We start from the raw sequence: 26409 nt of genomic DNA, 5'->3' as shown, positions 1-26409 counted from the left end.
AACCAGCTTTTAATAGGCTCACATAAACAGAGTGTGTGAGTCATACAGAGTGTGCAGGGGGCCTGCAGAGGGTGTGTATCGCTTCTAACCAATCATTCCACACACTCAAGCTTTAGCCCGACAGACACGACAGAGGAAAGTAGATCAGATTTATTACAGAGACAGTGCAATTAGGAAAAGCTGCAGTAAGCCAGAGCACATTAGAACAGGCATAGGAACTTATAGGATAGAAGAAATAAGACTGAAAAATTTGTTACAGAGTCTCTTTAACACAGTCGCCGTGTCCCAGAGTTAAAATATATGAACTATTGACAGGTCCATTCTGATTTCCAATCGATTTTGTATAGAAGTGATTGGAAAACTGATCACAAAAAAATGATTGAAAATCCGATCCAACGTGTCGGAAATAATCGATTCGACCCATCTATCTGATGGGAAATTGCATGGTGTGCACCAGGCATTACCCAATAGTTGGACTAGGTCCTGACTGGAGAAAACTGTCCGTCACGTACCTGAATGGTTAACTCTTTTAGGTTGAAAATAGGAATAGGAACACAGCCGAGTTATTTGTATATTTGGCACATACATACACGTCTATCTCATCATGTCACCTACAGTGGCTTGCAAAAGTATTCGGAGAAAACTTTGCAGTTATTTATTTGTAAAAAATGTTTGGAATCATGTATGATTTTCGTTCCACTTCTCACATGTACACCACTTTGTATTGGTCTTTTACATGGAATTCCAATAAAATTGATTCATGTTTGTGGCAGTAATATGACAAAATGTGGAAAACTTCAAGAGGGCCGAATACTTTTGCAAGCCACTGTATTACCTTGGATACACACTAAAGGGAGATCAATGAGATATTAATTCCAGCTTGCGTACAGGAAGTGCATTGGTTAGTGTTGTTTGCAAGCCATAATTATTTACAGTGGTGTGAAAAACTATTTGCCCCCTTCCTGATTTCTTATTCTTTTGCATGTTTGTCACACTTAAATGTTTCTGCTCATCAAAAACCATTAAATATTAGTCAAAGATACCATAAATGAACACAAAATGCAGTTTTAAATGATGGTTTTTATTATTTAGCGAGAAAAAAACCCTCAAAACCTACATGGCCCTGTGTGAAAAAGAAATTGCCCCCTGAACCTAATAACTGGTTGGGCCACCCTTAGCAGCAATAACTGCAATCAAGCGTTTGCGATAACTTAAAACGAGTCTTTTACAGTGCTCTGGAGGAATTTTGGCTCACTCATCTTTGCAGAATTGTTGTAATTCAGCTTTATTTGAGGGTTTTCTAGCATGAACCGCCTTTTTACGGTCATGCCACAACATCTCAATAGGATTCAGGTCAGGACTTTGACTAGGCCACTCCAAAGTCTTCATTTTGTTTTTCTTCAGCCATTCAGAGGTGGATTTGCTGGTGTGTTTTTGGTCATTGTCCTGCTGCAGCACCCAAGATCGCTTCAGCTTGAGTTGACGAACAGATGGCAGGACATTCTCCTTCAGGATTTTTTGGTAGACAGTAGAATTCATGGTTCCATCTATCACAGCAAGCCTTCCAGGTCCTGAAGCAGCAAAACAACCCCAGACCATCACACTACCACCACCATATTTTACTGTTGGTATGATGTTCTTTTGCTGAAATGCTGTGTTACTTCTACGCCACAAGTGAAGGGGATATGCAGCTTCCAAAAAGTTCAACTTTTGTCTCGTCGGTCCACAAGGTATTTTCCCAAAAGTCTTGGCAATCATTGAGATGTTTTTTCAGCAAAATTGAGACGAGCCTTAATGTTCTTTTTGCTTAAAAGTGCTTTGCGCCTTGGATATCTGCCATGCAGGCCATTTTTGCCCAGTCTCTTTCTTATGGTGGAGTCGTGAACACTGACCTTAATTGAGGCAAGTGAGGCCTGCAGTTCTTTAGATGTTGTCCTGGGGTCTTTTGTGGCCTCTCAGATGAGTTTTCTCTGCTCTCTTGGGGTAATTTTGGTCGGCCGGCCACTCCTGGGAAGGTTCATCACTGTTCCAGGCTTTTGCCATTTGTGGATAATGGCTCTCACTGTGGCTCGCTGGAGTCCCAAAGCTTTAGAAATGGCTTTATAACCTTTACCAGACTGATAGATCTCAATTACAGTACTTTTGTTCTCCTTTGTTCCTGAATTTCTTTGGATCTTGGCATGATGTCTAGCTTTTGAGGTGCTTTTGGTCTACTTCTCTGTGTCAGATAACTCCTATTTAAGTGATTTCTTGATTGAAACAGGTGTGGCAGTAATCAGACCTGGGGGTGACTACAGAAATTGAACTCCGGTGTGATAAACCACAGTTAAGTTATTTTTTAACAAGGGGGGCAATCACTTTTTCACACAAGGCCATGTAGATTTGGAGGGTTTTTTCTCACTAAATAATAAAAACCATCATTTAAAACTGCATTTTGTGTTCAATTATGTTATCTTTGACTAATAGTGAACGGTTTTTGATGAGCAGAAACATTTAAGTGTGACAAACATGCAAAAGAATAAGAAATCAGGAAGGGGGCAAATAGTTTTTCACACCACTGTACATCTCATTAACCATCTCTGATGGTGATAAGCAAAATATTCTCCTACAGCGCAAATCTCTGTTAAACCAGGGAGAAAATTTAATTTCACCAATCAAACTTTCTATCTATTGGTTAATACCCTAGCTGCCAGCTAATTTATCATAAGGGCTGGCTTTTATTGGTTCCGATTCCTTCCTTTCCTGAGTCCGTGGAAATTAGAATATTAGTTTATGTTCATCTCTTCTCATATGTAAGATTTCCTATTTTCCTGACTCAAAATGCAATATAGATGCTAATTCCCATTAATCTTTGAGCCTTTTATTTCGGCCAACATAAATTTAACCTCTTGCCAACCGCTCCACGCCAATTGGCGTGAACTTCGCGGCAGCCTCAGGACCACTCCATGCCGATTGGTGTGAATGGCTGGGAATGGCGTTTGCAGGAGATCGTGCGTGCCGATGCGCGCATCTCCGTGTGGATGACTGAGCTCAGCCCCGTCTTCAGTCTCCCAGCGGCGATCGGCCGCTGGGAGACTGAGTAGGCGAAACTTTATTGGAAATTAAATTTATTGTAAATTAAATACAATACATATTTATATATAAGAAAAAAAAAATCTGGGGAGAGAGTTCTGTTGGTTGGGAGAAAAGAGGGAGCAGGATCACTTGTGTGCTGAGTTGTGCGGCCCTGCAGCAAGCCTTTAAAGCCCCGAAACATGGCACTACAAGCACGTCTGGAGTAGGCCCCGTCCATACCCTAGAGAGACACGCTCCCGTCCCATCAGAGACCGCACTGTTGGCCACATTGTGAACGCACCAGCTGCCTGGGTGACAAGCGGACGAGCCTTTCCGCTGATAAGCATTTTATCCATTCACATCTTGTGGGTATGTTTTTAGACTTGCGAATAAAGCTGTTTTTAAGCTAATGCACTATGGAGTGCTCCTTCCTTGTCAAAGTGTTTCTCTGGCCTGCCCAGAGAAAGTAAATGGAAGGAATACTTGGATTTAGGAGTTTTTTTTTTGTTTTTCAGCAATAATTGCAGAATCTAATGAAGACCACTTCACTAATGAAAAACAATGACTTGTAGTAATTGAGGACCTTTTCAACCTGGCCTTTAAACACATGCTAAATATAAATAGTTCCTTTGGTATTCAATATGGCTTTTTAAAACCTAAAATACACGTATATGTACAAATGCTTATCGGGCAGCACAGGTGGCCGGTGGTAAATCTGTTTGTGTTAGAATCAGGCACTTTGTGTGTTGATCTAGGCAAGGCCAAGTTTTATACCCAGCATTAGGATGCATGCGAGACGAAACCTCTTCCATAAGTCTACTGAATGGGTGATGAGAGAGATGATCTTTGGATAAGAATGCAGAATTACTCTTAAGTGAAATAATTCTGCATCCTTATCCAAAGATCATCCCTCTCCTCACCCATTCAGTAGATTTATGGAAGAGGTTTCGTCTCGCATGCATCCTAATGCTGGGTACAAACGTTGCGATTTTTCCGCTCGATCCGCGGGATCGATCCCGGTTGATCGATTATTTCTGACAAGTTCGATCGGGTTTCGGTGGATACAGCCATCACAACGTGTGAAATCACGTGTGTACCCAGCATAACAAGGTGCTAGAAAATCTATTACCAAGGTTTTGTGATTACATTTCTGGTGGAGGTCAAATGATCTTACTCATTTATGAAATAAGAAGTTTAGGTAAATGTGTCCAGAAATCCAACCCACCACCTTCTGAATTATTTAGAGTGTGCTCAATATCTATTTTTCTCTGAAAAGTTTCTCAGGTAGGATTAGTATCCTAACATTCATGCAGTTAGGGTAGTCAGACTCTGGTCGGAAGACCTGTTATGCTTACTTGTTCTGGACCAATGACATGGAAGTATTCAAGACAAGTGGGACAGGCCATTCGCATGTTTGTTAAAATTGGCATCCTACATACATTTCGGACTTTAGGGTCATTTTCACCCCAGTCTTCCTGAAAGGCTATATAGTCTCGGCCTCTTTGGGACTCGCCACTACTCAATTTGCATGCTGTATTGTAAATGTATGTGATCACTTTGCAGTTTTCAAAGCACTTTCCTCAGTCTAGCCCAGAAACAGCTGGTACTTCCTGTCCAGCACACTTCATACAAAATGGGTATTATTTTTTTTTAAATACATTATAATCTTATTATAGTAAACTCTGATATAGTAAACATTTGGATATAGTAAAACTTTTGACTTCAGGCCTGCTGTAAATTGTGTGGTAAAGATTTAAAAAGATCTCTAAAGTTTATATTTTTTATACACTTTAATACAAAGCCTACGTGCAGCAAGTTAGAAGGATAGGACCAGTTACAATGCAGCACTGTAAACAGGCCCATCGAACTGTATGGGCAGTGAGTTGACATGCAGAATTATTCTGCCACACAACTGAGCACCGTGAACAGGGCCTGAGGCGGTGTTCACAGTGGCTGTTGCGGTTCCCTCCCTGTGACAGCAGGACCAACAGATCGGGACAGCAGCACTGCACATTATCCTCATGTTGCGTTGTGCACAGTATGGTTCGTTTTACTATTAATGCCAGCAGTTAGCAGTAACGCACTACATGCATTGCCTTATCATGCTGCAACCTGTTATACCGCAACAAGCCCTCTGACACCATGAATGTTGCATAGGTGGTGCATTGCAGTGTGGCAAGTCACGTTACAAGGTGACTGTTACAACACACCACTGTGAACGTGGCCTTAGTCCATGTTTCCACTTAGAGGCATGCAAATCCTGTACAATTTTTCTGATGCAAAATTTGCATGCAAAAAGGTATATGCATGCTCAAGTGGGTGTGATTTTTACAAAGAAAGGAAGTCTTGTTGTTACTATTGATCACATATATAAAAATGTAAGAATCGCATCTGACACAATTTTTCTACACGTGACTTTCAAAAAATATTAACATGGTTATCTGTTGGGTTTTTTTTTTCCTGGACACAACTTTTCTGTTTAATGGAAACGGGCCCATAAGAAATCATTGCTGTGCAAGTTTGTGTGCTTAAAAAAATTCACACATTTGCTCCTAGTGGAAACAGGCCCTAAATCTTCTTTGCTATCAACCATCTTTATTAGGCCCTAAATCTTCTAAACACAATTTGTTTATTTTTAAATAAATCTGTTAAAACCCCACTCCATGCAGAAATGTTTTCCCTGCCTTGGGTAGGCACTCAGTAGCAGAGGTCGTTTTTGTCTGTGTAGATGTTTCTTGTACTTATACGAAACCTGAAGTTACTTTAAAAAAAAAAAGTTTCACTTACCTGGGGCTTCTGCCAACCTCCCAATGCCGCACCGCCCTGGAACGGTCCTTCCGGCCCCTGCTAAGTTGACGGCCACTGCACCTGCATGCCCCTGACCGCACGCGTCCTCGTTCACGCTTCTGTTGCCAGGAGCGTTCTGCGCAGGTGCAGTGCGAGAAAACCTTGTATTGCGTCTGTGCAGGACGACCCCCTGGGAGCGTGAAAGAGGACACGCGCGTCTAGTTGCCATAGACTGTCAAGTTGGCGATAAAAAAACTTAGTCGAGGCACGGAACCGGAGGATCGTTCCAGAACGGCCTGTGCACAAGGCGGCTGCAGGGGGCTGGCAGAAGCCCCAGGTAAGTGAAACTTTTTTTTTTTTAACGTAACTTCAGTTTTCCTTTAACCACTTCAGGACCGTAGGCTTACATCCCCCTAGTGACCAGGATACTTTTACACTTCAGGCCAGTGCAGCTTTAAGGGTTCGCTGCAGGGCCGTACAACTCAGCGCACAAGTGATTTCCCACTCCCTCTTTTCCAACAGAGCTTCCTGTTGGTGGGCTCTAAAAGCTGTTGTAGTAATATTTGTCTTTTATTTTTTTTTTTTTTTTACCTCTCTCCCTCCCCCTGCCAGCCAATCACAGCAATTGGCTGTCATAGGCATCGGCCTATGACAGCAGATCGCTCCTGAGCCTCCCAGGGGGACAGCTGTGTCACATGGCTGTCCCAGTACAGCGCTGCTGTAGATCGGATCACCGCTGGGGGACTGATGACAGATCCTGGGGCTGCCGCCTCGTTCATGCCAATCAGCGTGGAGCGGTTAGCAAGGGGTTTATTAGGAGTTCAGACACTGACCACTTCCTGTTCTACAGACTTTTTAGGCTGCAGTCTTATCGGTGTTCAGTCTGAGCAGCAGCAGCCACACCCACCAAGCCTACTTTTGGTCATTTGTTCACATTTTTTAGACATTATTTTAAGGTGAAGATTTCTCTCTACACAAATTGGTAACATTTAATATTATTATTTAGTGTATATATATATATATATGTATATATATGTATATATATGTATATATATGTGTATATATATATATATATATATATATATATATATATATATATATATATGTATATATATATATGTATATATATATATATATATATATATATATATATATATATATATATATATATATATATATATATTATAGCGTCAGCATCTTCCATCTTCCGCAGCGCTGTACAGAGTATATAGTCTTGTTACTAACTGTCCCTCAGAGGGACTCACAATCTAATCCCTACCATAGCCAGCACCTATTTCAGTAAGGAGTTCATTGGGCAAGACTCCCTAACACTGCTACTGCCTACTAAGTGCGCTCTAGTGGCTGCCTCGCAAGCGCTTTGAGTCCGACAGGAGAAAGGCGCTATACAAATACTGCCATTATAGTCATATGTCTATGTATGCATTGTGTTGTGTATCTATCGTAATCTAGGGCCAATTTAGGGGGAAGTCAATTAACTTATCTGTATGTTTTTGGGATGTGGGAGGAAACCGGAGTACCCGGGGGAAACCCGCGCAGACACGGGGAGAACATACAAACTCCATGCAGATGTTGACCGGGCTGGGATTCGAACCGGGGTCCCAACATTGCAAGGCAAGAGCACTAACCACTATTCCACACTGATTACCGAGCTACCACATGATTTATATAGGTCTGTGCCTAGAGGGGCTTTACATGAGACACATTTACAAATCTATTCTTCCTGCCAAATATATAGAGAGCAGATAAGATCTGACCATTATTGGAATATATTAAATATAAAATGTTATTGTATGTATTTCATTATAGTGGTTTATTTATGAAGTGTTTTCAATGCTGTCTCCTATTATTGGTGTTTCCATTTATCCCCTATATGGCTAGCACACAGAGTAGACTTTGTAAGTGTTTAGTGAAGTTTACATGAGCTGGAGATCAGATATTTTCTTTAACCACTTGCCGACCGCACGCTTATACCGTGCGTCGGCAAAGTGGCAGCTGCAGGACCAGCGACGCAGTACTGCGTCGCCAGCTGCAGGCTGATTAATCAGGAAGCAGCCGCTCGCGCGAGCGGCTGCTTCCTGTCAATTCACGGCGGGGGGCTCCGTGAATAGCCTGCGGGCTGCCGATGGCAACTCGCAGGCTAAATGTAAACACAAGCGGAAATAATCCGCTTTGTTTACATTGTACGGCGCTGCTGCGCAGCAGCGCCGTAAGGCAGATCGGCGATCGCTGCCATGTGACAGGGGACGTCCTGTCACTGGCTGCACAGGACGGATAGCGTCCTGTGCAGCCCCGATCACCGGGGGGACAGGTAGGAGAGGGAGGGAAGTGAATGTCGCCGCGGAGGGGGGCTTTGAGGTGCCCCCCCCCCCGCAACTAGCCTGCCCACCAGAGCGATCAGACCCCCCCCTGCACACCATCCCCATAGGGGGGGAAAAAGGAGGGCGATCTGATCGCTCTGCATGAAACATGATCTGTGCTGGGGCTGCAGAGCCCACCCAGCACAGATCACAAAAAATAACGCTGGTCCTTAAGGGGGGGTAAAGGGTGGGTCCTCAAGTGGTTAAAAAGATTATTAGACAGCTTTGTTATAGAATGTTAATAGCATAGTGTGTACTGCTCATGGAACACGCTTTAAAAATACATTTTTTAGAATTGAATGGAAATACCAGATACTACATGAACAGAGCAACTTAGAGATGGATAAAATGTGTTCTGCCAGGCCTGCTGTCCTAAACAAAAGTTACTGTGTGGCTGTATTGTTACTTATTCTGATGACAGTTTGATGGCTGGAGAATTGAGTACACAGACTTCTCCACTTTAACTTCACTGTAAAGAAGCCTTTCCATCACTTCAGCTGACACACGGGATTATGTCCATTGACAGGACCTGTTTGTGTTTCACTGAGACCTGCTGCATACAGTAAACTGGTGGGAACTCCCATACAGGAGCCCATAGGCTTGAATAAATAATATTTAGAAATTATATTTGTTTTTAATTAATATCAGCAATTGTATAATAATCCAGAGGAAAGCTTGGCGGGGGAATTATTATTATTATTTATTGTATTTATAAAGCGTCAACATATTACGCAGCGCTGCACAATAGATAAATGGGTTAACATACAGGTAGAACATATGGAAACTCACAACAAAACAAGATCATGCAAATGATTTGATAACAATACAGTGTCATAGGTCAAAATAGACTGTTCTAGTCCACAAGAGGGGTGATTGTCAGTAAGATTGCATAATCAAGCTGGAAACACTAGGGAGGAGGGCCCTGCCAGAGGCTTACAATCTAAAGGTGGGGGTGGAGACAATAGGTGCATCTTTTGAGAGGATGTCTAACAGAACATATTATGGTGCTGGTGTAGGGGGGTATGCGAACATGAAGAGGTGAGTCTTGAGAGCTTGTTTGAAGGTATTAAAGGTGGGGGTGAGTGACGGCTGGTGGGAGCGAGTTCCAGAGAGTAGGGGCAGCCCTGGTGAAGTCCTGCAATCGTGCATGTGACTAAGTTATGCGTGGTGCTACTAGGCGCAGGTCATTGGAGAATCGGAGGGGGCGGGCTGGTATGTGCCTGTGGACCAGATCAGAGATGTAGGTCGGGCAGGTCTTGTGCACTGATTTGTAGGCCAAGCACAGGATTTTGAAATTGATCCTAAAGCTGATGGGGAGCCAGTGTAGGGCTTTACAGAGCGGCGTTGTAGAGGCGCTGCGGTGAGAAGAATGTATCAGTCTGGCTGCCGCATTCATTACCAAGTTAACTCTTCTGTCTTTAAGTCAACTCTCCAATCCTTAAAATAACTCCAGAGCTAGACAGGTTGTTTATTAACTGCGTGTGAAAATAACTACAGAGGAGGTAAATTAACTATAGAGGAGGTAACTTAAGGAATGCAGAGATACAATAACTCTCTTACTGTGTGGAGGTACGTTTTCTCTTGCCTTACTTTCTCCAGCATGATCTTAGTGAATTGAGGCCTTTGGCCTCACTGGATGTGAACGCTATCGCCTGACTGTACATCTGGAGTGACTGGATGTGAACGCTATCACCTGACTGTGCATCTGGAGCGACTGGATGTGAACGTTATCGCCTGACTGTGCATCTGGAGTGACTGGATGTGAACGTTATCGCCTGACTGTGCATCTGGAGCGACTGGATGTGAACGTTATCGCCTGACTGTGCATCTGGAGCGACTGGATGTGAACGTTATCGCCTGACTGTGCATCTGGAGCGACTGGATGTGAACGTTATCGCCTGACTGTGCATCTGGAGCGACTGGATGTGAACGTTATCGCCTGACTATGCATCTGGAGCGACTGGATGTGAACGCTATCGCCTGACTGTGCATCTGGAGCGACTGGATGTGAACGCTATCGCCTGACTGTGCATCTGGAGCGACTGGATGTGAACGCTATCGCCTGACTGCATCTGGAGCGACTGGATGTGAACGCTATCGCCTGACTGTGCATCTGGAGCGACTGGATGTGAACGTTATCGCCTGACTGTGCATCTGGAGCGACTGGATGTGAACGTTATCGCCTGACTGTGCATCTGGAGTGACTGGATGTGAACGTTATCGCCTGACTGTGCATCTGGAGTGACTGGATGTGAACGCTATCGCCTGACTGTGCATCTGGAGTGACTGGATGTGAACGCTATTGCCTGACTGTGCATCTGGAGCGACTGGATGTGAACGCTATCGCCTGACTGTGCATCTGGAGCGACTGGATGTGAACGCTATCGCCTGACTGTGCATCTGGAGCGACTGGATGTGAACGCTATCGCCTGACTATGCATCTGGAGCGACTGGATGTGAACGCTATCGCCTGACTGTGCATCTGGAGCGACTGGATGTGAACGCTATCGCCTGACTGTGCATCTGGAGTGACTGGATGTGAACGCTATCGCCTGACTGCATCTGGAGCGACTGGATGTGAACGCTATCGCCTGACTGTGCATCTGGAGCGACTGGATGTGAACGCTATCGCCTGACTGTGCATCTGGAGTGACTGGATGTGAACGCTATTGCCTGACTGTGCATCTGGAGCGACTGGATGTGAACGCTATCACATCCAGTCGCTCCAGATGCAGTCAGGCAATATGCTGCTGTAGGGGCGGGTTCACACAGGCAGTAAATGTAGCATTTGAGGCAACAGACAATAGCGGCGTCTGAAAGGGATCGACCGCCATTTCCACTGAAGATGAATGGAAGCGCATTTGAAACAGCGATATTAGCCTCAATTCACTAAGCTTCTCTCCTGTCTTTAATAACGTTTCTAGAGTGGTCACCATGGTGATGATGCATGTTGTATTCAGGAAACATTTTACCTCAGGCAAACCTAAAGTTAACTCTTCTGTCTTTAAGTCAACTCTCCAATCCTTAAAATAACCCCAGAGTTAGACAGGTTGTTTATTAACTGCGTGTGAAAATAACTACAGAGGAGGTAAATTAACTATAGAGGAGGTAACTTAAGGAATGCAGAGATACAATAACTCTCTTACTGTGTGGAGGTACGTTTTCTTTTGCCTTACTATCTCCAGCATGATCTTAGTGAATTGAGGCCTTTGGCCTCACTGGATGTGAACGCTATCGCCTGACTGTACATCTGGAGTGACTGGATGTGAACGCTATCGCCTGACTGTGCATCTGGAGCGACTGGATGTGAACGTTATCGCCTGACTGTGCATCTGGAGTGACTGGATGTGAACGTTATCGCCTGACTGTGCATCTGGAGCGACTGGATGTGAACGTTATCGCCTGACTGTGCATCTGGAGCGACTGGATGTGAACGTTATCGCCTGACTGTGCATCTGGAGCGACTGGATGTGAACGTTATCGCCTGACTGTGCATCTGGAATGACTGGAGGTGAACGTTATCCCCTGACTGTGCATCTGGAGCGACTGGATGTGAACGCTATCGCCTGACTGTGCATCTGGAGCAACTGGATGTGAACGCTATCGCCTGACTGTGCATCTGGAGTGACTGGATGTGAACGCTATCGCCTGACTGTGCATCTGGAGCGACTGGATGTGAACGCTATCGCCTGACTGTGCATCTGGAGCGACTGGATGTGAACGTTATCGCCTGACTATGCATCTGGAGCGACTGGATGTGAACGCTATCGCCTGACTGTGCATCTGGAGCGACTGGATGTGAACGCTATCGCCTGACTGTGCATCTGGAGCGACTGGATGTGAACGCTATCGCCTGACTGCATCTGGAGCGACTGGATGTGAACGCTATCGCCTGACTGTGCATCTGGAGCGACTGGATGTGAACGTTATCGCCTGACTGTGCATCTGGAGCGACTGGATGTGAACGTTATCGCCTGACTGTGCATCTGGAGTGACTGGATGTGAACGTTATCGCCTGACTGTGCATCTGGAGTGACTGGATGTGAACGCTATCGCCTGACTGTGCATCTGGAGTGACTGGATGTGAACGCTATTGCCTGACTGTGCATCTGGAGCGACTGGATGTGAACGCTATCGCCTGACTGTGCATCTGGAGCGACTGGATGTGAACGCTATCGCCTGACTGTGCATCTGGAGCGACTGGATGTGAACGCTATCGCCTGACTATGCATCTGGAGCGACTGGATGTGAACGCTATCGCCTGACTGTGCATCTGGAGCGACTGGATGTGAACGCTATCGCCTGACTGTGCATCTGGAGTGACTGGATGTGAACGCTATCGCCTGACTGCATCTGGAGCGACTGGATGTGAACGCTATCGACTGGATGTGAACGCTATCGCCTGACTGTGCATCTGGAGTGACTGGATGTGAACGCTATTGCCTGACTGTGCATCTGGAGCGACTGGATGTGAACGCTATCACATCCAGTCGCTCCAGATGCAGTCAGGCAATATGCTGCTGTAGGGGCGGGTTCACACAGGCAGTAAATGTAGCATTTGAGGCAACAGACAATAGCGGCGTCTGAAAGGGATCGACCGCCATTTCCACTGAAGATGAATGGAAGCGCATTTGAAACAGCGATATTAGCCTCAATTCACTAAGCTTCTCTCCTGTCTTTAATAACGTTTCTAGAGTGGTCACCATGGTGATGATGCATGTTGTATTCAGGAAACATTTTACCTCAGGCAAACCTAAAGTTAACTCTTCTGTCTTTAAGTCAACTCTCCAATCCTTAAAATAACCCCAGAGTTAGACAGGTTGTTTATTAACTGCGTGTGAAAATAACTACAGAGGAGGTAAATTAACTATAGAGGAGGTAACTTAAGGAATGCAGAGATACAATAACTCTCTTACTGTGTGGAGGTACGTTTTCTTTTGCCTTACTATCTCCAGCATGATCTTAGTGAATTGAGGCCTTTGGCCTCACTGGATGTGAACGCTATCGCCTGACTGTACATCTGGAGTGACTGGATGTGAACGCTATCGCCTGACTGTGCATCTGGAGCGACTGGATGTGAACGTTATCGCCTGACTGTGCATCTGGAGTGACTGGATGTGAACGTTATCGCCTGACTGTGCATCTGGAGCGACTGGATGTGAACGTTATCGCCTGACTGTGCATCTGGAGCGACTGGATGTGAACGTTATCGCCTGACTGTGCATCTGGAGCGACTGGATGTGAACGTTATCGCCTGACTGTGCATCTGGAGTGACTGGATGTGAACGTTATCCCCTGACTGTGCATCTGGAGCGACTGGATGTGAACGCTATCGCCTGACTGTGCATCTGGAGCAACTGGATGTGAACGCTATCGCCTGACTGTGCATCTGGAGTGACTGGATGTGAACGCTATGGCCTGACTGCATCTGGAGCGACTGGATGTGAACGCTATCGCCTGACTGTGCATCTGGAGTGACTGGATGTGAACGCTATTGCCTGACTGTGCATCTGGAGCGACTGGATGTGAACGCTATCGCCTGACTGTGCATCTGGAGCGACTGGATGTAACGCTATTGCCTGACTATGCATCTGGAGCGACTGGATGTGAACGTTATCGCCTGACTGTGCATCTGGAAACCGGATGTGAACGCTATCGCCTGACTGTGCATCTGGAGTCACTGGATGTGAACGCTATCGCCTGACTGTGCATCTGGAGTGACTGGATGTGAACGCTATCACCTGACTGTGCATCTGGAGCAACTGGATGTGAACGCTATCGCCTGATTATGCATCTGGAGTGACTGGATGTGAACGATATCGCCTGACTGTGCATCTGGAGCGCTGGATGTGAATGTTATCGCCTGACTGCATCTGGAGTGACTGGATGTGAACGTTATCGCCTGACTGTGCATCTGGAGCGACTGGATGTGAACGCTATTGCCTGACTGTGCATTTGGAGCGACTGGATGTGAACGCTATCGCCTGACTGTGCATCTGGAGCGACTGGATGTGAACGCTATCGCCTGACTGTGCATCTGGAGTGACTGGATGTGAACGCTATTGCCTGACTGTGCATCTGGAGCGACTGGATGTGAACGCTATCACATCCAGTCGCTCCAGATGCAGTCAGGCAATATGCTGCTGTAGGGGCGGGTTCACACAGGCAGTAAATGCAGCATTTGAGGCAACAGACAATAGCGGCGTCTGAAAGGGATCGACCGCCATTTCCACTGAAGATGAATGGAAGCGCATTTGAAACAGCGATATTAGCCTCAATTCACTAAGCTTCTCTCCTGTCTTTAATAACGTTTCTAGAGTGGTCACCATGGTGATGATGCATGTTGTATTCAGGAAACATTTTACCTCAGGCAAACCTAAAGTTAACTCTTCTGTCTTTAAGTCAACTCTCCAATCCTTAAAATAACTCCAGAGTTAGACAGTTTGTTTATTAACTGCGTGTGAAAATAACTACAGAGGAGGTAAATTAACTATAGATGAGGTAACTTAAGGAATGCAGAGATACAATAACTCTCTTACTGTGTGGAGGTACGTTTTCTTTTGCCTTACTATCTCCAGCATGATCTTAGTGAATTGAGGCCTTTGGCCTCACTGGATGTGAACGCTATCGCTTGACTGTGTATCTGGAGTGACTGGATGTGAACACTATCGCCAATTTTAATACCTACTACACTATATTGGGCTCTCTGTTTCTCTTTTACAAATACAAGTATTTTGTGTATAAAGTAGAATCCCTTTATAGTAAACTCCAAGGGACCAGGAAAAGTAGTTTACTATATCAGAAGTTCACTATATCAGAATTGGTCATACATTGTATATTTATACAGACGCAGTGCTGGGACCTGAGGAAGGAGTTTACTATATCAGAGTTTACTATAAAGAGATTTTACTGTATTAATATTGTTAGTAATTATCTTTCTATTTTAGTTTGCAGGCAGCTAAAAATTTGCAAGAGTTACACTAAAGTCTTTTTGTATTTAGTTGTAACCATGGTAACAGTACCGTTTGGAGTGCAGATTGTTACTAAGCTTGAAACTTGCTGTGTGGGTAATAAGCTGCACAGAGCAGAAGCCGTTGTTACTTGTTTTCACCACTTTGTGTTCTGAACTAAACAGTTGACTAGCACTGAAGTGTGATATTTTTGTCTGCTATTTTTGTGTTAGGAAAATTGTTGAAGGGCTTTGTATTATATGCACATAAAAACAATGCAAGCAAACGGAGATGGAAAGGATTGAAAGGACAGGATTGTTTAGTTTTTCACTTTATTCTTAACAAAAATGGACTTTCCTTTTAGTATTACTGTGTATTTTGCTTAGATCAGCAGAAAGCTGTAATGTGATTATTTTGGTACATTATTAAAGCAGACCTGTACTCAGGATAAAAAAAAAAGTTTGATATTTACCTCAGTAGAGGGAAGCCTCGGGATGGTCCAGAGACTTTTCCAGTCTCCTTATACCATATTTATAGTCTCCATTCCTGAGCTAGCACTCTCTTCACAATATTCAAATGTAATGACTAATATTGGTCAGGCAGCCTGTGCAGTAGCATGGAGCAACTCTTTTCTTGCCGTGCTATTGTGCAGGCGTCTGTGCTCACACATGGAGGGGTATGCAGCTGCAAAGTAAGGCCTTGTTCACATTATAAATCACCAGCGCTATCGCAAACGCTGAGTGATTTATTCAGCGCTTTTCTAAGCGCTTTTGTGTAGCAATGTTTCACTTCCTGAGGTCAAAAAATGTATTTATTTATTAAAAGTGCTTTTTCAAGCGCTTAGCGATTTCCCTATCCTTTCTATTTAATCGCTCTGAAAATGCTCATCGCTTATGTGAGAACATTCACATAAGCATACTTTGCACCAGTGCTTTTAAGGCGATTTTTAAAATCGCCAGCGCATTAAAAAAAAGTGAAAACGCTCTTAAGGTGGCCACACACGTTACAATAAAAAGATCCAATTTTACAGCAATTCAATAATATGATCAGATCTCCCTCAAAAATGTAAAGGTTTTTTTTTCATTCGACTGAAAAATCAGGTCGGATTTCCCATTTTAATTTTTCAATTTTTTATTGATCCGGAATGCTGGAAAATTTTCTTAATTTTTTCTAAAGATTGTATGTTTTTTGTTACTTTTGTCAATTTATTAATATACACACCCAAGCAATTTTCTCAGTATCCAATCATTTTTATCATAATTGGGGAAAAATTTAACACAGGTGTGTGGTACATTGGTCATATTTTTGAAAAGTTACAATCAGTCAGAAAAATTGATTGCAAGTCTTACATTTAACAGATATTTAAAAAATTGTATGGTATGTGGCCACTGTTAAGGTGGCCACACTCCATACAATTTTTGAAATTCTTAAATTGAACAGATATTTAAATCAATTTTTCTGACTGATTGTAACGTTTCAAAAATATGACCAATGTACCACACACACGTATGTTCAATATTCCCCCCAATTATGATAAAAATGATTAGATACTCTGACAAAATTGCCAGCGTGTGTATATTAATAAATTGGCAATCTAAGACACACCATACAATCTTTAGAAAGATTGAAGAAACATATCTGGCATTCCGGATCGATAAAAATCGAAGAAAATGGGAAATTCGATCGGATTTTTCAGTCGAATGAAAAAAAAAAAGCTTTCGATTTTTTTCGGGAGATCCGATCGTTTTTATCGAATTACCAGAAAAACTGATCATTTTATTGTATTCGTGTGTGGCCACCTTTAGCGTGAACAAGTTCTAAAGGTGCCCATAGATCCGGCAAATTAAAACCGCGATTGACCAACCAATAATCGAATCGGGAGAGAATTGAGTCAATATCGAGCACAGAAAGAGTACTCGACCAACCAATAATTGGGAGAACCGCGCGTTTCATTAATCGCATTAACTAGTGTACTGTACTAGTAAACCGTTCGACCATGGCGGGCGACAGAAATAGTCAATTTTCTGCATTATGTCGCACGTCATGTATGGCCTACCATCAGATTCATCACCGATCGACCAACCATTTTTAAAGGTAATCGTTCTAGTTGATCGATTCTACATCGCCTGATCTATGGGCACCTTAAGGGCCTTTTTCCACTACACAGCTGAATCGCAAAATTGCAAATCTCTAGTGATTTTTAAATCGCTAGGGCTGCTACTTTATCATAGAAATCATGAGAAGTATTTTCCACTACAGTGATTCGATTTGGCAATCACAATCGCTTTCTGGAGCGATTATAACCACTTGAGGACTGCAGTGTTAAACCCCCCCTAAAGACCAGGCCATTCTTGGCGTAATTGGCCACTGCAGCTTTAAGGCCTCGCTGCAGGGTTGCACAACTCAGCACATAAGTGATTCCCCACCAACAGAGCTTCCTGTTGGTGGGGTCTGATTCCCCCCACCCCCCACACACACCCACACACCCCAGCGATCGACTGTCGTAGGCTTCAGCCTATGACAGCCAATCGCTCTCCTGTGTCCAGGGGGACAGCCGTGTCACACAGCTGTCCCCAGTGCAGCGCTACTGTAGATCGCAGCACTGTACAAGCTAATTAGACCGCGGTTTCGCCATCTAACAGTCTCTGAGCAGTGATCGCCATTGGGAGACTGAAGGCGGAGCGGAGCTCTGCCTACCAAGTGGAGATGCGCGATCTCCTGCAAAACAAGCCCCAAGACTTTTCGCCGATTGGCTTTAGGCGGTCCTGGGGCTGCTGCCGCGGCCACACCCATCGGCGTGACACGGTCGACAACAAGTTAAGAGGAATAATGCAATGCAAATGAAAAATTGCAATCGCTGCCGTTAGTGATTTGTGAATGCAATTGCTAGTGGAAAAGGGCCCTAAGGCCTATTGCACACCAGAGCAGTTCGGCTGCGGTTTGCGATCCGCTTGCGGCTGCGGATACGCTTGGGTAATGTATTTCAATGGGCTGGTGCACACCAGAGCGGGAGGCGTTTGGCAGAAACGCATACTCCCGGGCTGCTGCAGATTTTGGATTGCGGAGGCGTTTCTGCCTCAATGTTAAGTATAGGAAAAACGAGAACCGCTCTGAAAAACGGCAGTTCAGAGCGGTTTGCCAGGCGTTTTTGTTACAGTAGCTGTTCAGTAACAGCTTTACTGTAACAATACATGAAATCTACTACACCAAAAACGCTTCACAAAATCGCAAAATGCTAGCTGAAACGCTACAGAAAAAGAAGAAAGTGTTTCAAAATCTGCTAGCATTTTGCGGATCTGCTAGCGGTTTTTGGTGTGCACCAGGCCTAAAAGAGGGTCCTGGCCAGCAGTGGATAGAGTGTAGACATCTCTAGAGGCGTCCCCCTTCTGATGTAAGTATGTAACTTTTTTCAACCCAACAGATATACTCTGGCTGTGTCGCATCAAAAAGCAGTTTGCAATAAGCGATTTTCTAGCAAGCAATTTTCACAGCACTTTTAGTTTTCTTTCTTTCTTTCTTTTTTTTCAAAATCGCAATCAGAAAAATACCACATGGAGTGGTTTTGTGATTAAAGTGTACCCGAGGCGAAATAAACATTTGTATGTACAGTGCGAGACATATTGATAACCAGACTGTTTTGATTTTTTTATTTGGCTGCCTGGAAGAGTTAATTTTCAGGCATGCAAGTGACAGTTTCTGTCTTGTACCTTGCCTTAATATAGTAAACCTCACTGATAAGCAAATTACTGCCATTAAAGTTTTCCCGGCAGAATACAACTTCTAAAGGCAGGGCAGAGATAGAATAAGGTCAAACGTTCATGTATATTAACTCGCATGAGCAAAGACAATAAAGCATTCAATCTACTTTGTTAATGTTTAAATATAAAATTAAACCATGGGATAGCTTAAAAAATATCAGGAATAAGATGATATATATATAATTGTTTATCTCATTAGTCACCTCTTGTTCACTTTGAAGAAGAAAAAAATCTTTCCAGTGTTAAATAGCCGATTTGATTACATTTACCAAGCACTTGAAAATGGTTGAAAAGTATTGGTGTTAAACAGCCCTAAAACATTTTAACAAACTCTAGTCCATTTTTTATTTTATTTTTTGCCTTGTACAGAGTTGATAATGTAGAACTCAGCTGTCTTTGCGTATTTGTACCTTATAATTTTCATTTGAGTTACCAATCCAAAATCTGTGGAACTTACTAAACAAAAATGGGTAAAGAAAGAAAAAAATTTTTTTAAAATATACAATATAATACAGGTATCAGTTTTGTTGGTTAGTGTTATCACAGAAGTTATAAACAATATAAAGAGAAACCAAGTCAGTTAAAAAAAATAAATAAATAATACATAAGAAAAGGGAAGTGTATGTTTCCTCTAGAGACTTCCCACATCCTCCTCTAGACCACTCCTGCTGCTTGGGAACCTCTGGAAGTTCACAGCTGTACTCCTCTTCATGTATGAGCCACAACTGCGCAGTAGCATGGAGTGACTCGTGGTGCAGTACGGCCATACTCATTTATGAAGAGGAGCGAAGCCTAGATAACATAACAGACCAGCTCTAGTCCAGGGGTGTCATACTTGAATACAAAGTGGGCCGAAATTAAAAACTGGTGTCTGCCTCCTCTCCAACCCCTATACAGCTCCCTGGTGTCTAGTGGCCACAAACCACCCCTATACAGTACCCTAATGTTTAGTGCTTTCACCCCACATCCATCAAATGGCTTCCCTTGTGTTCTGGGGCTTCACCTCCATTATAGCTTCCTTGGTGGTCTAGAGTGGACCAAACATAATGCAAAGAGGGGTAACCACTTGGGGGCTAAATTTAATGGCTTTGAGGGCCAGATTTGGCCCACGGGCTGGAGTTTGACATGTATGATATGATCCAGGGGTCCGTGCTTGGCAGCTGTGGGAGTGAAAAAGGACATGGGAAGCCTCTGCACCATCCAGTGGCTTCCCTCTATGTAAATATCGGTTTCTTTATTTGGGCCACCTCAGGTTGTCTTTAAATCAACCTAAGGCTCAACACACACCATACAATCTAGGTTGTTCAATCTTACCACTTTCATGTAGTATAAGAGCTTATCCAATCAATCATTCAAGGTATTTTCAATCTGTTGGCCCTTATACTAGATAGATTTGGTAAATCTGTACAACCAAGATTGTATCGTGTGTGTTGAGCTTTAACCAAACTTTGATCTCCTTTCTGCTGTGATTTACATTCTTTAATAACTTTGTACTAATGTACAGCATACTGTACGTTACATAGGTGTTGCTGATCGGATTTTAGCTATGCATATCCATATGCGATACGCAGGGACATCAGTGTATAGAGAGCACTGTGTGATGGGCACCCTCATGCATTGCACAGTTGTGCGCAGTCTAACAAAGCACTTCTGCATGCATCTGTGTGCACAACACAGTGCTGCTACCATTCAATACAATTGGATGGGATAAGCAATGCAATGCAGCTGCTGTAAGTTTTTGTAAAGCACTCGGCCACTTGCGTTGAAAAGCAACACAACACTGTGCTCAGTCTCTCAGATGGTGCTCTTTGTGTATAGTTTAGTTTGACTTCCATGCCTCGTGTATTATTGCTTCTGCACAGGACCTGGATTTATGTTAATCTGAACTTTCACATGGTATGTTGACTGGTGTGAAAAGCAAGGGGTTTACAATCACCTGTGTCAAAAATGACAAAACGGTAAATTTTAAGTGTTCTATGGCTTTATTAATGTAGGTTCCTCTGTCATATTTCACTAAGCTGAACACGCATTCAATTTCATACATGGTGTCGGGCAATAATTCATGTATGTACTGTGTATGGAAAGGTTGAAGTGTAGAGCTCTGCCCCATTCATCTGGCTCCTTCTTTGTCTAAGACTGCAATGTTGTCACTGGAATGGCACACTTAGGTACCCACTAATGATACAATCTTGATTGTATAATCTTACTACTTCTATGTAATCACTACCTGAAGCATCTATTAAAAATACATTCACTCAGTTTACCCTTCTACTACATAGATTTGGTGAGATTGTACAATCAAGATTGTATCATAAGTGAGTACCGTTATAGATTCTGGTGACAATACAGTCGTATACACATTTGCCCCTTGTGTGAGGAAATTGAAAACAAGCCCTATCAATAAAAGATGAGTCCCGATTGGTTGTTATTGGTCACATGACTTTTCCCAGATATTTAGTAATGGTCATATTAACTCTCTGGCTTATTTTCTAGCCCTTGCAACTCATAGTGATCATTCTCCTTATTCTTGTCTTGAGAAGCAGCATTGCTGGCGCTATGACCCACAAGCCACATTCAGTTACCCTGAGCAATTCATTTAACTTCATTTCAGCAATTGACTGACTGTTTCCAGCCGTTCCCCTCGGGCTGTTTGTATTTGTGAGAAGCTTAGCAATAAAATAGCCAAATACTGTCCACGCTTTCACTTCATCTTGGCTACAGGCAGCAGAAAGCCTTTACCTGAAAATGTGACAATGAGCTTTATTTAATGAGTACAACGAACTCAGCTTAATCTTGTTTTCCTGCTTGGTCTGTGTGGTGTATTATTGCACTTTGTTTCACATTTTCTTTAATACACTTACTGAAAAATGAATTCCTACTTTGGTATCTTGTCTTTTATATCCTTAGTTTTATATATTCTGTTGTATCTTGGGTAGTTTTTTTGCTTAAACATCATACACCCTTAGCAAGCTCAAATGGCCTTGGCCCACCCACCTATTGTATCTTAGTGTGGCTATATTATACACTGTCCCCTTCATTTATGTATTTGGTACAAGGTATGTTGTACAAATCTGTCTCTCTGTATGGCCCTTGGTATTGCCTGTTTGTAAAATTATTTTTTTGTACTGCACTATGGAAGATGTTGGTGCTTTATAAGTCAATAGTAGTAATAATTGTATTGGTGAGCTGCAAGCTGCATCATTGGTGAAATTTGGGGGGAAAAGGCACGTTTAGTTGGACACGCGAATGTCATACAGTAGCTAATACAGTAGTGATGAACAAAATGTTCTCTTAGCATAAATGCCTACTGATCAGAGCAGTGAAAGAAACTGTGCTTCCGAAAGCCAATACCAGACAACCAAGTAGCTAACAGCTAACCAAACTACAACTAGAGACTTACATTGGTTACATTTCAGAGTCAGCGGAGATTTAAATGTTACAATTTTCAGTTCATCACTAATATTTTACAAATACAGCAAAATGTAAATTAAAATTTACTGGTAAAAAATATATAACTTTTTTAAAACAAACAGAAGAAAAATACAGTATTTATGAAGCATTAAAAAAAAGTCAGAACTGATAGACTTTTCCTTGAAGTTCTCTGTTAGGATGGTTTTCCCATTTTGTTCTTTAGACTAATCCCACAGACTAACCGTGATTTATAGCAATCTGTGTTACCACTTCTCTCCCTTCCATCAATGGTTTTCTTTCTGTTTGTAATTGTAATACTGTAGGTTTTATGATCACCCCCTTGCCCTTGGTAACAAAATATAATTGCTGTCTCTTACGAGACGTTACTTAGAGTGATTTGACTTGCTCTCCTTGGTGTGCGTACATTTTTTCTCTCTTTCTATGTCTTTAATAGATCATTAGATTAAGATTTTTGTTATCTGGAAATAAATGTAGTTAGCATTTCATTATTTGCTAAGCAACCCGTAATCCCTGCGTAAGCCTCATCTGCATGTTGCAGTGTGCAGAGAGAGCCGGCGATGGCTGGATGCAGAGCTTCCTTTGGGAATACAGCGAATGTAATGAGCTTGATAGTCTGGTGGGCTCAATAAATCAAATAAAGCAAAACATTTCTCATTTCTGAATAAAAGCATTTATCACCCCGTGTTTATTCATTCATGGTCACAAGATTGATTGGCTGCTTGTGTCGTGGATATATACCAAAGCATTTATTTTTATTTATTTAATTTTTTTTCTTGTTTTTTTGTCCCCTCCCTTCTTCTCTTTCAGTGGGCAAGTTGAGGAAACACTGGCTGAAGGACAGCATTTCAGACGTCGGAATTGGCATGCTGAGGTCCGTCAAGAATTACGTGGATCCCGACAACGTCTTTGGCAACCGAAACCTTTTATAAAACCAGGCTATCTGTAATTCTGTCTTTGCGTCCAAATGTTTTAATACTGTACAGTTATCCCACCAAAACCAGCTGCCGGCAGGACAGGTTGGAGGGCAGGGATGAGACACGTGAAAAAAGTGGCAGAGAAGGGAAAAAGATTCCCTTTTTTTGGTTATCAAATGCCCTTTTGTTCCCACAGAATGTTGAGGAGCAGTCTTGCTAATAATTGGTCTTGGCAATCAGTATTAAGGGGGACAGCTGTGCTTTCCTGGCCGCTCCTGACCCTCTAGACATATGTTACATTAACGTGCCCTCGCTTGTCGGGGCTTGAAAATTCACTTTGTCTCAGCCATCCTGTAAGCCTGAAATGCATAGCGTGCTGCTCTTATAGCAAAATGGCAATTTCTTAAACTAGACAGGCAAGACATTGATGTATCGGGATTGTTTTTTGAAGGCCACAGCCTACATCAGGAGTAAACTGTGTACTTTCTAAACCATTCAGACTGTCCGTGCTAGTTACGGTAATATCAAAAGCCATCTGTGTACCAGATGTATAATTGTTCATTGAAAAATAATTAAGATAATGCACAAAAACAGTGGTTTTCGTTTATGATGCGTCTCGGTAACTATGTAGATGATCATGAAAAGGGCCAAAAGCAAACAGAGTATCTTTGAGTCACCACCTCTATACTGATAACTGATTTATTCTTCAGTGTGGGTTTGGAAGAGAATATGCAGATTATTCCGGTGTGCCCTATTGGCCAACCATACTTTTAGAACTGTTAGTTTGTAGCACAAATACTGCCTCAATTTCGCAAATATGTTACTCAGTCCCCAATAGGCAGTTGTAGTCATCTGAATCTGCTCTGTGATATCTCTCCAGCTGAGAAATTAGTGGCCTTATATGTGCATTGTTCACAATGCATGTGTAGGTCTATGTAGCAAAGGTGATGCTGAGGGAGCAATGTTTACCTAACCATTCCCCCACACCCATGCTGTGCTCACAGACCATATATCATGTAGTTCCATACCACAAGTTTGGAGGGTGGATACCCAGTATCCCCAGGAGGAGCTGATTGGTAGTCTGCACCCAAGAGAGGACAATACAGCTGCTCAGATGAAGCCTAACGGTTGTTCAGTTTTTCCCATGAGGAGATAGGTCTGCTATAATACATGCAACAGATGTTACCCCAGCTCTTCAGTTATATTCTTTCCACTGCTCTGTGCACGACACCTCTGTATGAAGCTGAATGGATTCCACCAAGCCTATTTTATTGCTTGACTTCAATCCTTTTGTTTCTTCTTTTGCTGATAAGTCACATAACCAAGCCATCATCTGTATAACCCGGCAATGTTTAATATGTGGCAGCTTTATGCTTAGTTGTTTAATGACCTCAGGCAGCCAATGAGACTCCTTTCACCGTCACAGTCAGAGGGTAGCCTAATTTTTCAAGAGAGGAAAAGTAAGTTAAAGGGGCATATAGTTTTGTTTTGTTTGAGAAACTCCACTCTGACAACAAGTTAAAAGTAAGATTTTAGACTGATATTAATGCCGGTTGATGATAGTTTCATTACATGTTACTATCTATATTATGAATTAGCAGAGCAGAATGTATGGTTGGCCAACTGGTTTTAAAGGATTGATTTAGTTATCACTGCCTAACCACAGTTAACTAAACAATAAATCTGTGTTGATAGGATACTAAAAATGCATTAGAAACCCACTCTAGAGGACGGGCGTGGAACACCTCTGGTCTACATTATCAGCATAAGATTAAAAAAAAAAGAGCTGGTCAGTTTACCTTTAGTGGAAAGTACAGGTCAGTAATTCGAGCTGGAGGTTACTACAGGAATAATGAAACTGACTGTTCTTGAGAAAGATAAACAGGTCCTATCATTTTCATCAGCTACATTTCCAGTGATGGAATTTGGGGCTCAACTTACTATGCATTAACTTCAGCAGTGTGCATCTGTTAATATACTGACTATTTGCTGTATAGCTTTTACTGATGGCCACTTGTTTCATCATATTCTTGGTCTCAATGACCCTTGCTTGTGACCTCCTTTTGAGCCAAGCATGCAGCAAACGCAGTCAAACTTAAATCAAACTTTTGATCTGCATACTTGTTCAGGATCTATGACTAAAAGTATTCGAGGCAAAGGATTAGCTGGACAACCAGACACTGCATTGTTTGAAAGGAAATAAATCTGGCAGCCTCCATTTCCCTCTGAGGTCAGTTGTCCTTTTAAGGAGATAAAAATGGCTGTCCAATCTCCACAGAACTCTACCTTCATGTGGGATTGTCTGGAGTTTCTCTTTAAATTAGTGCTGTGTTATTGCTGAGGTAGCCCATGAGTCTTCATTAACAGATGCTTGCTTTGGGACATAATCACATTTGAGACTTTAATTAGCACAAGTTAGAAGTACACGGCATCTGCCATGGAAGTACCACTACCTGCTGGAAATGTTTAGAACCAATAAGCGATTCCTATTCTACTTTTGATGAAGCTGGAACAAAGATTCTGCTATCTATCGCACCACAGCGAAAGGGTGCAGAAGATGCAGTAGTGTTTGGGGTGCCCATGAGGCGTTTTCAGATAACATTTATATTGCGCTTTTCTCCTGGCGGACTCAAAGCGCTTCAGCTGCAGCCACTAGGATGCGCTCTATAGGCAGTAGCAATGTCAGGGAGTCTAGCCCAATGACTCCTTTAGGAGTTCTCCGATCTCTTGTCTTTATTAAGGTGACACTGGTGGTCTTTAGCTGCTATGAAGCCTTCTGGACATATGAACTGATTGCTATAGCTGCTGCTTCAATGCTTGTATTTCAGGTGTACACGTGGGTGAGCAGTTTTGAGCAGCAGGTTGTTTGCGATTGCAGCATTAGAGGGTAGAAGCCCACTGATCTGCCCCATATGTACTGAGCAGTTTGTCTCATAGCAGTCTTCACCACCACAGGGCTCAGTGAGCGTTTGATGGGCGTTATAATGAAACTCAAGGCAAATACACATAAAGCCTGAGCACGAATAACTCATTTTGTGACATGGGGTATAATAAAACTCAGATAGAGAAAGTTGGATGTGTTATGCTTTGAGAAAAGTTAAGCATGGCTATAGCCTAATGATCAGACTTTCAATAA

The 26409-nt window shown here is 42.8% G+C and overlaps 1 protein-coding gene across 1 annotated transcript in view; it reads left to right on the top strand.

The window, feature by feature from the left end:
- The window catches only part of AGPS (alkylglycerone phosphate synthase), a 308587-nt gene extending 285282 nt beyond the window's left edge, over positions 1-23305 (top strand). The window contains exon 20 of the mRNA XM_068245442.1: positions 23167-23305. Coding sequence (XP_068101543.1) covers positions 23167-23288 — 122 coding nt within the window. The 3' untranslated portion in view covers positions 23289-23305. The remainder of the gene's footprint in view (positions 1-23166) is intronic.
- Positions 23306-26409: the final 3104 nt, after the last annotated feature.

Source organism: Hyperolius riggenbachi, chromosome 7, assembly GCF_040937935.1.
Source record: "Hyperolius riggenbachi isolate aHypRig1 chromosome 7, aHypRig1.pri, whole genome shotgun sequence".
NCBI classification, from domain to species: domain Eukaryota; kingdom Metazoa; phylum Chordata; class Amphibia; order Anura; family Hyperoliidae; genus Hyperolius; species Hyperolius riggenbachi.
Note: the sequence above shows the minus strand (reverse complement) of the source record. Positions and strands in the feature narration are given on the sequence as shown.